At 40.9% G+C, this 16,252-nt stretch overlaps 1 protein-coding gene across 1 annotated transcript in view; it reads left to right on the top strand.

Annotated features, from left to right (window-relative positions):
• tspan18b (tetraspanin 18b) overlaps window positions 1-5,433 on the top strand; it is a 35,620-nt gene extending 30,187 nt beyond the window's left edge. The window contains exons 3-9 of the mRNA XM_084933750.1: window positions 584-679; window positions 1,750-1,944; window positions 2,240-2,314; window positions 2,900-2,998; window positions 3,234-3,410; window positions 4,143-4,226; window positions 4,543-5,433. Of these exons, the coding sequence (XP_084789876.1) occupies window positions 584-679; window positions 1,750-1,944; window positions 2,240-2,314; window positions 2,900-2,998; window positions 3,234-3,410; window positions 4,143-4,226; window positions 4,543-4,590 (774 nt within the window). The 3' untranslated portion in view covers window positions 4,591-5,433. The remainder of the gene's footprint in view (window positions 1-583; window positions 680-1,749; window positions 1,945-2,239; window positions 2,315-2,899; window positions 2,999-3,233; window positions 3,411-4,142; window positions 4,227-4,542) is intronic.
• The last annotated feature ends 10,819 nt before the right edge of the window (window positions 5,434-16,252 follow it).

The raw sequence follows: 16,252 nt of genomic DNA, 5'->3' as shown, positions 1-16,252 counted from the left end.
AGTGTGTTTGTGTCAGATGGAGGGGTGGCTGATGGGAGCACAAGGCCTCTCATTACATTAAGAAGAAGAAGAAGTTCCATAGCAAAGGCCATCTCTTGTCGGTTAATGAACATGGAACCCCAGTCAGGACTCATTTCCTTAAAATGCTTCAGAGATGGACGTCCCCTCCAGTCGCACTAACATAGGGTTGCCATTTTTCCGGAGACAGGAGGAGCTGACAGGCGGTTAAGTTTGAGAGCACGCTAAAATGAGATGTGTCAGATAGGTTGACATTGTGCTGCCTAATCTCGTAGTTGCTTGGGGATTTCCAGGACTATAGCTGGGGACAATGCACCTAAAGGGATAATATGAGGATTTTCATCTGAAATTGGACCAAATCAGCTGACAGGCGTGCGTGTGTGTGCTGTGTGTTTGACTGACAGAACTCATTAAGAATGTGAGCAGGTTCTGGCAGAGCATCCTTTTCTTGGCAGTTTCAGCGTAATGCTTATCCAGGGTGCAGGAAAGTGGGGAATACTGTGAGCATTTGGCAGGAGTCATTAAGTGGCACGTTTTATGTTGTGTTTAATGTTTTTTCTTTCAGGGGCAGGGAGAGGCTTCAGCACGGGGGACAACCATGGAGGGGGACTGTCTCAGCTGCATCAAGTACCTCATGTTTGTCTTCAATTTCCTCATCTTTGTGAGTATTTTTTTTTCTTCATCTCTTTCTCAAAGACACTTAAAATGGCCGTCTCTGAAGTTTGTGTCAATCTAATGATTTAAGAAGGGCTTCTGCGTGCTCCCCGCCTGACTGACTAATGGAGCCACATTTGCATTTCATTAGATGAGGCAATCTTGATTCTATCAAATTCTCTTTTGATTAAATTTTAGTGTGCTGACACACATCTGAGGCACATTGTGCCATGTGGAGTTTGTGACTGGCACCTGAGTTTATCGGTCTTGATCAGACAATCAAGGGTAATCCTGTTAGTCTGAAGCCGTAAAGCGGGGGAGGGTCAGAGTAAGAAGGTTTGTCTCTTTTCCTGCTTTATTAAGCACAACCAAACCATTTAGAGTCTCTGTTTAGATGAGGTTGCTCAAGGCTGGGGTAATAATGCAACCAGCAGAGCAAAGAATGAACTTGACTGTCGGCATCACTGTAACAACTACTTTTCACAGCTTTTTTTTTTTTTTTTTTTAAAGTGTGTCTATCTAAGGCCGTTTCACACTCGTGTAACTCGGCAGCATTTCTTTTAAAGCCCAGTGCCTTGAAAATGGCTGCTTCTTCTCCTCGTACCACAGAGTGGCTATCATTTGCACAAACCCCAGGTGACAGGAAGAAGGGGATTGGGGTAAAAATGTTGGAAGCTCAGATCTATTCCCCCTGACTCAATATCTTCTTTTCTTAATCACATGAGTCACCCCACAGTGGCTGCAGAGAGGATTTTATTAAAGGGAGGATGGGAAAGGATGGAAGCTCATTGCATTTCTTTAGCAGGTGGGGAGGCTGGGAGGAGAAGTTCAAGGGGGTAGATTTATCCACCCTTACCCCCACTGAGGTACTGTGGTTCTGCAGATACCCAGCCTTTTATTTTAGCTTTACCTCCAACCTCCGTGGTATTTGCATAGCTAACAGTGGAGAAAAAAAGTCACCGTATGACCTCTGGTTGAATCTTTTGAGTTGCTGGGGATACAAAGCTACTATATCTTCTGAATTGTCGATTTCTATTTTGTCTAAGTAATGTACTCTTTCCCTTTTGTCGTTATCAGCTGGGGGGCTCTTTCCTCCTTGGAGTGGGAGTGTGGGTACTGGTGGACCCCACAGGGTTTAGGGAAATCGTAGCAACCAACCCCCTGCTATTCACCGGTGTCTACATCATCCTTGGTATGGGAGGCATGCTCTTTCTCCTCGGCTTCCTGGGCTGCTGTGGAGCCATCCGTGAAAACAAGTGTCTGCTCCTCTTTGTGAGTTGGCTGACAAAGTCGAAACATAGCTGTGTTACCGCTCGTGTGTGTGTGTGTGTGTGTGTGTGTGTGTTGATTATTCTCTCTGTCAGTCTTGAAACAGAAAGCCAAAAGAGCAAAATGCCTTTGTATGTTGTCTTTGTGCTGAGTGAAGTGAGCACCACCAAAATGCGATTTTTCACTTTCCTTTCTTTTTCTTTTTTAAACACATGAACATGCACTTTTTTGTCTTCACTCTCATCTACCTTGTCATACTCTTTCTGACCCTTTCCTTTTTCCTTTTGTCTTACTGCAGTTCTTCATGCTCATCCTCCTGATCTTCTTAGCAGAGCTGGCTGCTGCCATCCTAGCCTTCATATTCCGGGAGCATGTAAGTTTCTTAAAAAGTTCACCCCACCTTTGATCACAAGTCTGCAGTTGGGCTGAGTGTCAAAACGCAAGGGCTCAGATTCTTACTTTTTGTACTTCCGGACCTGACAGCTGCTAATTTAAATCATGATTCTGAAAATTTCTTTTGACTGTGTTCAGGTATTGCATAAGTGTTTGTATTTATAGCATTGCATTCCTATAACAATGTTGTGCTTGTGATGCACAGTTAAAAATTGGGATCAAATTCTATTCAGCAACCAGAGATGCACTCTAATTCTCCATGTCAAAACCTGTTTGGTACATTACTCATTATGCGTGTGACCACAAAGATTTAGCTTAATCTAGCCTCGAGTCTGTAGCCCCAAACACATATGAGGAGCAGATTGCTGGTGAGATCACTTTTTTGTAACTCCACACCACTAGATTTTGCCGTAGCACCACCAGATTTCCCTGAGAAGACTTTAATGTGTTAAGTTAGCGCATTTCCCTAATATAAATGACACTCAGCCCAACCCAGAATTCAGTGAAATCATCCGAAGTAACCGATGTTATCTGTGTGACGCTAACATGTACGCCTTCGCTTTAGCTGACCAGAGAGTACTTCACCAAAGAGCTGAAGAAACATTATCAGGGCTACAATAACAGCGACGTCTTCACCTCCACATGGAACGCCATCATGACTACAGTAAGACCACCGCACACATGGCAGAGAGCTGACGTAATGCAGCTTTTACCGACTCACCCTTTCCACAGTCTGTGGAAACGTTAAGGTTAACAGCCAGGGCTATATTTTATAGATAAATCCGAGACATTTAGGTCAATATTCATGCTGGATTGCCACACGCACACTGTGGACCACAGGCCAGTGCGCAAACGGGCGCTTAACAATAACGGCTTCTTCTTCTTCTCCATCCTCTCAGTTTGACTGCTGTGGGGTCAACAGCCCAGAGGATTTTAAGGAAAGCATGTTCAGGATGATGAACCAAAATCATGTGGTGCCAGAAGCCTGCTGCCAGCGTGCCGCTCAGACTGCCGAGTCAGCCTATACCAGCCAGGAGCAGTGCTTATCGGGCAATATGATGTTCCGTAATAATAAGGTAACTTTTCACATCCACCATGTCAAGACCTCTCTCTCTCTCTCTCTCTCTCTCTCTCTCTCTCTCTCTCTCTCTCTCTCTCTCTCTCTCTCTCTCTCTCTCTCTCTCTCTCTCTCTCTCTCTCTCTCACTTTCACTTCCTTCTTCTAAACCTCCTCAAGGCTTAATTAGAGCTGAAGACGGTTGAGGGGTGACATCCAGGGACTAGCTGACTCCTCCATGGCTGATTAGTGCTTTTCTGTGTTTTGGGTGTCACAGAAGACCATCTTACTGTGTGGTAGAGCACAGAGACAACAGCGCTATGTATGTGTCTGGATGTGTGTGTGTGTTTTGTGTGAGATATATACACACGCACGCACACACACACACACACACACACGTGCATGCCCACATCCCTGCTCACATGGCTTCCATGTGCACAAACGAAGCCTTGAGTGTAATTACAGTGAAAGCTGATAGGAAGAGTTTTTTTACTGCAGTCTCCACCTGTTGTTTTTCAGCCCATTAGAACAATGAGAGATATCCACCGTGTGTGCCTCGCTCTGTTCATTCACACAAAGAGCTCTCATTAAAAGCCAGTGAGGCTGGAGGCCCTTCTTCCCACTCATTCAGCCAGGCCTTTGTTCAGACTCTCACTCAGTTGAAGCTGTGATGTTACTTTAATCGTCTCTGTAATTCTGCAAGTTTATAGCCTATTGATTCTCTGCTGAGTGTCACGTCTTTGTGTCCACAGGGTTGTTACTCTGCAGTAGTTGACTACTTCGAATTGTACATCTATGTGGCTGGAGCCCTGGCCATAGTGGTGCTAACCATTGAGGTACGAGCGAGTTTTAAAATATGCAACCTTTTTTTTTTTTTTTGCCTCCAGTGTATTCTGAATATTCATTTTAGAAAATTTGCAAGGCTGCTTTAACCCAAGGCTATTTGCTTTTTTGCTTTTTGAATAGCAACATCGCCACCTTGTGCTAAGATTCAGTATCACAGAACATAGTGGTTTTTAAAATGAGGTGAATATTGGACAGTACAGTGTATTTATTTCTATTAACAATTTGGGAGGGAGGGATTTTGAACAAGGAGGGAGGGATTTTCTGTATGTGTGCTCATTATTTCTTTTTCTTTCCCTCTTTCCTCAGCTTTTTGCCATGGTTTTTGCAATGTGTCTCTTCAGGGGAATCCAGTAGAGCTGCTCCATCCACGAACTTCTTTTTTTTTCTCTAAAAAAGAAAAAGGGAATTCAGGAGAAAAGAAGAAAAAAAATGGACATTTGTAAATTTTGTGGATCTCTTTTTCTATTGGCTAATTGGTAGAAAAACTAACTCTTGTACTTCACAGCTGGACTTTTGAGGTACTGGGTGATTAAAAAAATATACAAATGCACACACACAGACATAGAGACACACACATTGCATTGAGACTAGACTAGAGAGAAAACTGATGTTAAAAAAAAAAAAAAAAAGATTTGTGTGCAAAGTGGAAATGGTAATTTGTGGACCAGGTCTTGAGCAGATTGGGTGTAAAGTGGACCGGGGATGAGGACCAGGTGAAGCCTGAGCAGAAGGCACTGCACTGACTTTTGGATGAAGAATATTTATATTAAGTAAAGTTGGCTTGACTGTAAAAATGAAAAATGTGTTTCTTGTAAACTCTGGCTGTTATCCTTTCCCCTTTCATACTGTATAATGTAACAACCTCCCTTCCTCCACATGCCTTTTTTACAGCCACACTTCTTCAATGCTGTATTATATAAGCTCTGTTTATTTGTGTGTGCGTGTGTGCGTGTGCGTGTGCGTGTATATACTGGATGCTCTTTATGAATGTGTATGAGCCTATTTGTATGCATGTGAGCTTGTGGCTCTCCGTGATCTCTCCCAAGCTTCAAAGCCAACTACTCTAATTCTTTTTTTCCTGTTTGTATGGTGATGTTTTATTGCATTAGTGGTTATATGTGGTTCTTGGTGGTGAAATGTGTATGCCTTTGTATTAGATTCTTGAAAAGTAAGTTACATAAATGGCATTTTACCTGACCCTTCCCGTGTGTTTTCTCAAGCTGGTTGCACAATTTCACACCATTTTCGTTTTCTTTTTTTAAATGAAAGCTCGACCCCGTTTATAAAGACACTGGTAAGTAATGATATTGCATCACAGGATAATTAAAAACAAGTGTTTGTTAAAAGATTATTGCTTATCAAGTCTAGATCACTAACTAGCTTAACTTTTAAGAGCTTATGTCACATTTATGATCATTTATAGGATACATGTGACTGTTACACATTTCCCACACTAAATTATTCTTCTGTGCTACTGAAGTCTGGAAACAAAGAAGGGGTTTTATTTGCTGACTAGCCAAACCATAAGAAAATGCCATTAGCCTTTAGTGTCCATATATATTTATATGACTCCGGGTGTAGCTTTTGTAATGAACTCAATCTCAACCATATTGCTGGAGTGCATTGATTTTATTTGCAAAAAAAAGTAAAGTTATTGATTAGAAATGCCTGTGGACATTGATCTATTGCAGCAGCCTCAGAAAATGGCAGAAGAATTCATCAAAGGAAAAAAAGGGGAGGCATGCAATGCAACAAAAAAGCATGGTAGGGATGAAAATGAAACCCATCATTTGTGGAATTTGCATTAGTATCGCTTTCAGAGCAAAGAAACCGATGGAAATTGAAAAGACACAAAACTGTTTAACACAGGTAAAAATGAAGGTTAGTTCCTACATACATGAATTTTCACTTGTTTTGCCATCCTAATTTTTTTAATGTCTTTTTTTTTTTCTTCTTTTTTTTTTTTTACTGCATACCTTTTTGCATACTACCTCCAAACAGCGTGCATGACAAAGCCTACTAAAAACCCAAGTATGGCTTTGTTTGACATTTAGTGAGCAGGCAGCCTGTTCCAGTAACAAATCCACATTTTCAGCTAAATGTAGCCATTTGGAGGGGAAAACACAAGATCATAGCAACTGGTAAGTGATATCCAAAGAGAAGCAAAAATGCTTATTCTGTAACATAAATATTGTTTTTAGAGTAGTGATTGCAACCTCAGTCCTGCTGTGTGTTGCTTGTTAGCTTGCTATAGTGTTTGAGGGTTGTGCTCCTAACAGTTAATCTTTCTATTTGCATATGCAAGCAAACCGATTGTGCAAAGTACATAGGCTGTATTTTGTGGCTTGTAAATGCCGGTTCCCACAGACTTTCTGCAGAAGACAGAGTGCGCTGAGAGAATCCTGAATTTATGGAAGAATTCTGTAACAGCAATTTAATGTTGAAGTCAACTTGAAAGGGTTCACATTGTAGAACATTTCTGAGAGGTGGACATAACTTAATTGTTTGAAAAGCGAGGTGATGCCTGTAAAGTCTTCAGTCTCTCTTACAACCAGCAGAGGGCGACGCCTCTGGTTACAACAAGAAATCTCTGGGAAAACAGCCCTTTGGCTCCTTTGATTGGTGATCTCAGTAAACGCGTTCCTGATGAGTTTATGGTTAGCTTCATGTTTTATTGACTACAGCAGAATGTTTAGTTTATGAATTAGCCCCCACCCCTCCCCTAGAGTTAAAAAGGTCAAAAAGCAGGTTTTGTTTTCAGGCAGCCTTTATCTCCTAACAAGCTGCTACAGCACGAATGTACAGTGTCTCTCAGATTCACCCCTTGCTCTTTACCTCCTCTGTCAAAAAAGGTAAAGAGTTCTTTGCATGTTTAAATCTGTCTGTCTTCTTAAATGCCCACACTGAATCTGTCTTTTGTCTAGCAAGTAGTCGAATTTCAAGCTTCAGCTCAACAGTTGCACAAACCTTTGTGGTTCTTGGCTCTGTTGATGTCACTTAGAATTCTTCTCCATCTAAAATAAAAAATTAACCAGGCTTCAGCTCCTCGGCTGTCATGATGACAGCAGAAAACTGTTTATTGAAACCAAACAAAGAACAAAATAAGGAGGTACAAAGAAATGACACCCTCTGTCGATTCTCAGGTTTTACATATCAGGAGATAAGAGTACACAACGTGTGGTAGCAATAGAGCTAGCTATCTTAGGAAGAAGGCCAGGAAGGAACTGCTTTTTTTTAAAAAAAAAACCCTTTAACCCCCCACTCATACGCTATAATAACTTGAACTGATAACACTCTGATGATCATAGGAGAGATGCCAGTCTAAAATTTGTTGCACTTTAAAAAATGACTATTCTATTCTGTTTGTAGATAGTGAAAAAGTCCTTAGCAGGTCTTAAAATGAGGTAAATACAACTTGAGATGAAACACATGACACATCACATCATATCATATAGTTATTTAAACATAACTCTGGTGTTTTGAAGCCATTCTGCTGTAGATTTTCTGATGTGGTTGGGTAGTTATCCCGTTCTTTGGTTCACAGAGGAGTTCAGAGACCGCAAAACAAGCACAAATCAAGCACCCTGCACCATCGTGATTGACAGTTGGCACAAAGTGTTTGTGCCGATTTGCTTTTGATTTGTATCAAACGTGGCACTGTGGATCTTGGTCAAACATCTCCACTTTGGTCTCGTATGTCCAAGGTGACCCTGGTCTGGCTGAATTTAGTAGGTTATCCACTCCTGTGAATACTGGTATTTGTCATGAATATTTTCCACTTGTGCTTATAAACGGCCTTACAACCCTTCCCATATTGACAGTCAGCAACAACTAAGATATGATTTATTTCCTTTTTGGGATTTTATTACCACCACACCTGAATGCTGCAGATCAGCAAATGGCTCAAATTTCAGCTTTTACAGAGATGTTCACACTTCCTGGTGATGATGCATGCAATTAGCAGAACCCAGCTGCTACTCACCCTCTTAATTCCTATAGAAGCAGCAGGATTGTAGTTATTACATGCTGCTTTTGAATGCCGGTGTAGGTTTTGCTAAATAAATCATGACAGTGTAATATGTCATATATTATTGTTTAACTGAGACTGATTTTCTTAATAAAAGGTTAGATTTGCCAAACATGAAGAAAATCAGTATTTGCTTCACTTTAAACGATTGGATTAACCTCAACATAACACAGCTGCCTACAGTCATCTACTGCAGGCATCCTACACTATATATGTGACAATATAGCATACTTTATAACTGGATTTAGCAACTAAAGCAAAATGAACTGATGCAGGTTATATCATCCATACTTTAATACTTTAAATCATCCTCACTAATCTGTGCTTGGGATTCCCCAGGGCGACACGGGAATGCCACACACAGACTGTATATCCAGTGTGATTACGATTATCTGGGTGATGTGAGGTTTTTTTGCTTTTTTGCTTTTTTAAGAAAAAAGTGGATGACCGACATTAGGTTTGTCATTCGTCTTTGTCATTTGGCTAGTTTTACAGCAAAAATGAATATATAGCACTTCATAATACTATAGTCATGTTAATGGTACAGTGGGTTACTGCAGCACTCACTTACTTCAGTTCTAAATGAGGCATCGTATCATTTTTACATGCCAATCAGAGCATGTTGAAAATTACTCTATTTTTTTAACCTGGTTTGTTATTCAATCTTATTATACAATCTATCATTTCTAATTGTATGTATAATTTGTGTTCATCCTTTCTTCATAAACCATTTACACTGTTCACAGTCTCTCAAAAACTCAACCCAACCCAACATATGATCACAATTTTCCTAACAACCCTATTAAGAGTGCACTTTTACACATGCATGAATAATTGTTAAGCTCAAGGTGTACCAAACAATGACCAGCTGACTTCTTTTAGTTTCGCTGCCTCATTACCATATACTGGAGCTCATTACTGCCACCTCAAATAAAAGAAGAATGTACAGCTTCGTTTCTTGTTCCAGAAATGCCAAAGGCATTAAAAAATGGTCCCAAACAGTAACCATCGGTGTTAAGTGAATTGTTGCCAAACTGAATCAGTCCAAGTTCAATTATTAGAGCTCACTGGGATGTTACTTTGGAGGTTTTGGAAACCGCAGCATTATTATTCACTCTGCAGTATTTAAGGAATTTAATGTGTATCATCTGTTCTATGAGGACAAGAAGAGTCTTAATTGTCTTATTTCAAAATTGAAAGTTTTTTAATGCAGAGTATAATCATCCCCCTACTATACCATACATTTCTCAATATGTTGCTTTCAAGCCAGACTTTCTTGTCATTTTGAAAGTACTCTTGATCAATAGTTCTCTGAGCTTTCTGAAAGTTTCTTAGGACATTGGCTGCTTTTTTACTCATTTTCAGTTCATTTCTTATAACTGAACATTATCAGAGAAATGACTGATGAATTATTCAAGCAAAAGGGAACCAAACCCAAGAAATAGATACTTTTTAAAAAATTAACAAAGAACCAATTTTTATTTGCACTTTGGGGCACTTTTTTTTACTTACCACTTGTTACAAAAATGCCAAATGTATTTAGCTGAAAGGGTGATTACCTCACAAACGTCAGCAGGTTGTGCTGAGAGAAGAAGAGCTTTGAATTAATAATTGTTCCAACTCCATTTGTGTCTTATGTCCATTTATTTTTGCACATGTTCCAATAAATTCACGTTTACACATCACTGTAGATGTTAAATTAGTTGTGAATAACGCCAGTTTATTTAAAATTGTGGTTATTTTAAGGCAGCAGTGACTTAATTCACCACATGAGGGCAGTAGCATTCCTACTCCTCCTCCATGCACTTCTCTTGAGGCTACATTTTCTAATTTAAGCATGAACAAGAAGGGTCTTTTGTGTAGCGAGTGTTTTAACGTCGATCCCAGAGTGTAAATCTGTCATCTTTAATGTCTATAGATTAGGTTGTTTTGTATTTTAAAATGGCATAAAGGATCGCCACAAAACGCAGCATCGCCAGTGCATGTGTTAAAGTGTAACATTTCATCAGATCTGTAAACAGTGAAAAACCTCTCAAGAGGCCTGATTGTTTTAATCCTGCAAACATGACATGACTGTGAAGCAAATTTAAACAATGTGGTGCTTTAAGCACGTTTTGCATTTGACCTTCTGTTAATGACTTAAGCACCAGTAGCAGTTTGTGTATACTTGTGCCCCCTCCACTCCCTTTGCTGTCATTTGAAATGTTCGGATCTGCTCAGGATCTCAGCAGTGAAGCCTTACAGGTGTTCAGCACAGCGCTTCACCATCATGGGTGTTTACTCTCTGCAGCACGCTCGGGTCACATCGTTATATGTTAACGAGGCTCCAAAAAGCACTGCACAAAGTCGCGGGAGACAGTGTACTGTGACATTTATTGTGATATCCTTCTGCTGTTCTGCCTCTGGGATATCATAGCTCGACACACATTTGGACCCATGAAATCAAACTAAAACCAGCTGAAATTCAAAATCTGGCATCTTCGATCTCCATTTAAGAGTTCTTTCATACAAGGGAAGAACACCAAAAGAAACATTTTTGCTTTGAGTTAGTGAAATGAATTGACAGTTTGTGGTTTTTTAAAAAAAAACTGCTTTCATTGTGTGATTATTTTCCATATTAATTGGTGCTGCCAGAACTTTTGGATTTTCTAATAGAAGAACAAAACCCTGTAAGGCATTATTTGAGAATACGCCTTTGTTCTCCAGTTATGAGTTACTGGGGTTGGATTTGAAGTCCATTCACTACTGATTAAGGACCTAGAAGGTCTTAAAATATTGTTAGAGTTATTTATTATTATTAGTTTATTTATTTATTCGGTTTGTTATAGTAAAGGGTCATCTTAAAGGATTGATGTCGTAGCAGTTACCTCTTTGCTCGAGTGTATGTTTGCACCGCCGCATATCTTCTTTCCTCATAAAAATTCCTACCAGGAAGGAGAGCGAAGGAGTGAAGGATGGGGGTGAGGTGAGGCCGAGGGGTTCCATGTTCAGTTTGTTTTAGCCCTCTGTTTGGAGAGGAAACTTTCATTGCTTGGTGATTTATGGGTGGTTAGCTTCCCAGGGGAATCAGAGAGTCGTTTTCCTGCATGTAATAACCCACTCTTTAACATAAAACTTGAGTTTCTCTTTTGTGTTTTGCTGATCCAGTGTGAAAGGTGTTACATCCGGTTCAGAGCTGAAGTGCTCAACAAGAAGCCCTTGAGGACAGTTTAGCAGAAACTATACCACGGGAGATGATTCAAATCTATCCACAAAAACCCTCATAGAAATGTAAGGATCTAGGAAATGCATATGACAGCATAATAGCTTCGGTAATGCTCTAGGTCCCTGTGCAGTGTTGTGGTATAGCACATCAGAACTGTCCCACAGAAACAGCAGTTTTGGACTTGACCAGGCCGCACTTGTGACGCACAATGCGGTGCCTACGGCCCAACATGAAACAGGAAGTAAGCGAGAAAGGCCGGGAAATTAGTCTATGGGGATGAGTTGCTTCTCAGGCCAAGCATCACCACTGGCTTGAGAGATCTGTGACTCACTTGTGGAGCATGTGTTTTCAGTCCGCGGGACAGATGACTACAAATAGATGGCCCCAGCAAACCCATGTGAGAGGACCGCAAAGTGTTCTATGGTTACAAATGAGAAAAATAAAGTTTAGTGGCCGGCCATGAATCTGGTGATAGTGAGTGCTGGAGCCTCCTTGGGATTCGTATCATTGTCGGGGTTTTTTTGTTTGTTTTATTTTTGTTTCACTGTTTGTCTTGTGTTTCTGCGTTCCAAAGTTTCCACACAACGTGAGGCTAATGCAGCACTTGGCAGCTTTTGCGTCGGCCCCTTGGCTTTCGCTGCTGAGCCATCATCTCTGCCTGTCAATCACATCCAGAGTGACACGGCGCACATGAGTCCTCGAGAGGTCAGTTGTTGTGTATGTCTGACCTTTGAGCCCTGCAGCAGGAGGGATCCATGTGCAAATGCACTGAACAAAACTGGGCTTGAGCGCGTAATAAATCAGAAGAACGCTTTACCATCCCCATATACACAGGATTCATAATTGGAAGCATATTGCTGAGCGGAGAGACAAAAGGCTGCTCCAGAGCGAAGACGTAGAGGGGTTAAAAACACAGGCTGATAGCAAACTTGAAGGGTGTTGGGGTGGAACTTGCAGTCAGGCTTCCAGTATGTTGACTCAGGCAGAGTAAAAAACTACAGCAATCAACACAGTGAGTCATTCATGGCTACAGCATGCCAGCTCACAGTCGAAGCATGTTTTATCCGTCGTATTATTCATGTTCTACCACACGTGTCTAGTAAATGCAAAAAGCTGCTGTTATAAACCCAACCAGGCTGTTCTTCCAATGTAATGCTTCTGCAAATATGCACTTTTATTCTTGTGTCTCAACAGTCCCTATAACAGTACATGAGTGCTGGTTTAACCCACTAACCCAGTTTTTTTACATTGATGCTGTTCATCTCTTTTTTAGCCTGCCCAAACCTACACCCACGTGCCAGTACCACTTTAAATCCTTTGCCTCTATATTTATGTTAGCATGTCAAAAAGCCACACTAGACATTTCCACACTGTAATAAACTAGATTTTATTAGTAAGAGCCAGTGAAGGATGGGAACTGCAGCCAGGCCGTCTCCATGGTTACAGACCACAGAGATGGCTGTCAAGCAGCTTCTGACCGTGGCGTGTTTCGTGGCCACCATCAGCTGATGGCTGAAGACAACCCAGAGCATGTGTACTGTGCTTTCCTTGACATCCAATTATGCTTGCTCTCACCTGGGCCTTCGTTTAGGCTTTCAGGAGTTTAGTTTTTTCAAGTTGGCAAAGTAGCCCTGCGACAAACTTGCAACTTGTCCAGGGTGTACCCCGCCTCTCACCTGTGACGGCAGCCATGACCCTGAATTGGATAAGCGGAAGAAGATGGATGGAAGTTGGCAAATTTGTTGCTGCTATTGCACAAATAAACCTTGGAAGAAGGTCTGAATGGAAATTTAACTTTATTATTATTTAATAGTAAATAGTAAATAAAGTTATTATTTACTGTCTTTCATGATGATTACTCACAACAACATTCAAATTATGGTTTCAAAAAGATTGTGCTGGTGATTGTTGTGTTGCATACCTACAAAAGACTGTGTGTTGTTGCTGGACATGTGGAGATGAGAAAATGCAGCAAAGAGAGACTCCGCCAAGGTTAAGTTCACAGGAGAGCCTTTTCTGTATCATCTGAGGGTCTTTTTGTCAAATTATATTGTTTCTTTGTAGCCTGGCAGTGACTGTTAGCAGGACTAATTGTGGCCCATTAGTTGGGAATCTCCATTTTTGACAATAATCCCACTTGAGTACTAAGTGCTGAGTTTGTCCCGTGTCCCTCCCCTAACCTTTGCCTCCCTTACGCTTTATTTGCCAGAGGTCTCTTCCTGTTAAAAGGAAGTTTTTCCTTACCACTCTTGCCAAGAGCTTGCTCATAGGGAGTTGTCTGATTGTTGGAGTTTTCTCTCTATTATTGTAGGATAAAGCACCTTGAGGCACCGTTGTTTTGATTTGTACATATATATATATATATATATATATATATATATATATGTGTGTGTGTGTGTGTGTGTGTGTGTGTGTGTTTAGATAGATAGATAGATAATTTAATTGAAATTAATTAAGTCAACAAGGAGAATAATACTTGGTTTAGATCCTTTGAAAAAGTTCAACACTTTTTCTTTCTTGCAGACAGTAACAGTAAGTAGAAAACACATGTGCCTGTCAGGTATAACTGCTGTAAATGCAAATTTACAACACTGCAGATGTTCTGTATGAGCATGAAAAGACATGAAACTGATCTCAATGATAGTTCAGTTAAAGGTAATAGCAAAGGCTGGCTCATAGCCAAAGACCCCATTAGAAGGAGCCCAGGGAAGGCAGGTATATATGCTTCACCCGCTCATGCGCCTCTCTAATCTCAGCTGTGAGCCATATCCTCCTGCAACATTTATCTCCTACTGCAAACACAATAACCTGTGACATGTCATGCTCTTGTGCAGACACAACACATTTTGGGCCCCAGTGATTTCTGTTTTTGTGAGGAAAAATTTTCATTGGATACTACAGCAAGTCACAAAATGTATTCTAGGCAGTATCATCACATTTCTCGATCACGCTCTTTGTCAGTTTTCCTTCTTTAGCTGTAGAGCCTACTTAAAAACAGATGTCAGTTCTCTTAGATCGTTCATTATTTATCCTCTTGAGGATTAGTTTCTTATGTGTGTCAAAAATTATAAATCTGAGTTATTTACTGGGACATTTTGCTGGACATTCATCTTCTGCTGCCTACTCCCCCGCACTGATGTACAGCCACAACAGGGGACTGCTGCTGCTTATACTTCCCATAGGGCAGAATCAACAAATCAGCTTCTTTTGATTAACAATGACAAAACCTTATTTGAGCGAGGTATCCTTTGGTTTCAGAGCAGTGAACATGACTGGTGTGAATTCGCATGTCTAAGCCTGTTAGGAGTGAGGCCTTTTACTGGCCAGCTTGCACGTCTTTTTGCTTCGGCTACAGTCCTTTACAGTTTGCGGGTCTCTTCATTGGCCCAAAAATGTGTGCAGAAATTTGATTTACAGTGCAAGCATCAGCTTTCTTTTCAAACCAAGGGATCATTTAACACTGCAAGTGCCAGCTCTAAAATATGACCTATAAGAAATCTTTGCTGAAAGCTGATATAAGCACTCATTTACAGCCTTAGCCTGGCTAACGATGGCCCTTAATGAGCAGCTCAGGCATCTACTTGTTTATTAGGGCAGACTGACTGACAGGTCAACTGATGGAAAAATAAAGTACTGAATGAGGAATTGGATCTGTCCCCTCTTTGCCACATCAGCGGGGCCCTAATGTAGTGGGGTGAACTTTGAAGTGCCCTAATGGTCTTCATGGTCCTTTAACCATGCAGGCTTCTATTAGGGGTGTCAGTGGAGCCTGGCTGGAGCAGCGTGACCTATTAGGTTTAATGAGTGCTGCTAAGAGCACAGTGGGCTGCTCTTCTTCCTCTCTGTAAGTGTTTATTTATCTCGTCTAGCTGTGTTTTGGACTGAAGCAAAGTGCAAAAGCAGCAGCAATGTCTCTTACGCTCACAGTCCATTTTATTCTGTGGGTCTTTCTCTTTTTAATAGGGCTGTGTGATTAATGGTCAGTTAACAAGGATGAATTATGTTGTATTTTCCATATTCTTGCAGTGGAAAAACACTGAAATTGTTCTGTTTGCCTCTGATCCACAGACTTACTTTGTTTAAAAAGTATTAAAACATCAGAATCACACAACTACCAAGTTAATTGGAGAAAGTTTGTGATTGGCTTTAAGATTTACTTTAGAGCTGGGTGTCAAAGACAAGATAAGAAGGTAAAAAGGTACTGAAAAGCATGGTAACACTAGAGTTTGCTGTCCTTTTGTGTAGTGCTATTGTAAGAACACTATGAGGCTTCCTAATGCTGTTTGTTGTTTGATCAGGTTGTCTTCTAATCTTAGGGTCCATCCCAGGCATTTCCAACTTGACCAAGTGACTTTGGAAAACACCGGATGGCAGGCCAGAGGCTTGGATGGCAGCTCTGCCACCAATAGTGTGTGAGTGAATGGGTGAATGAGAAGCACATTGTAAAGCACTTTGTAGAACTGCTAAGGTTAAGAGGTGCCTCATAAGTGCAGACCATTTAGAATTTTAACGAGCACTTTCTAGTCTAAGTAAACTTTACTTATTACTGAAAAATCTGTATGCTTTGTCTGAAATGTGCAAGCCTGCAATGAAGCGGTTTTTCTCGTATTCACAATTGCCAGTTCCTCTGCTAGACATGGAAGCTTTATTGGGTGACAGCAGGCGTCTTATGAGTTCTGCCATTGTAACGTGATCGAAGTGCTCCAGTAAACTGTTGCGGCGCAGTGGAAAAGTTAGCATTTGTTTCTGGGAGCAAGCAGAAATGGATGTGCCTCAGTGCAATG

Source organism: Perissodus microlepis, chromosome 7, assembly GCF_051167445.1.
Source record: "Perissodus microlepis isolate ML-2025 ecotype Zambia chromosome 7, ASM5116744v1, whole genome shotgun sequence".
Lineage (NCBI taxonomy): Eukaryota > Metazoa > Chordata > Actinopteri > Cichliformes > Cichlidae > Perissodus > Perissodus microlepis.
Note: the sequence above shows the minus strand (reverse complement) of the source record. Positions and strands in the feature narration are given on the sequence as shown.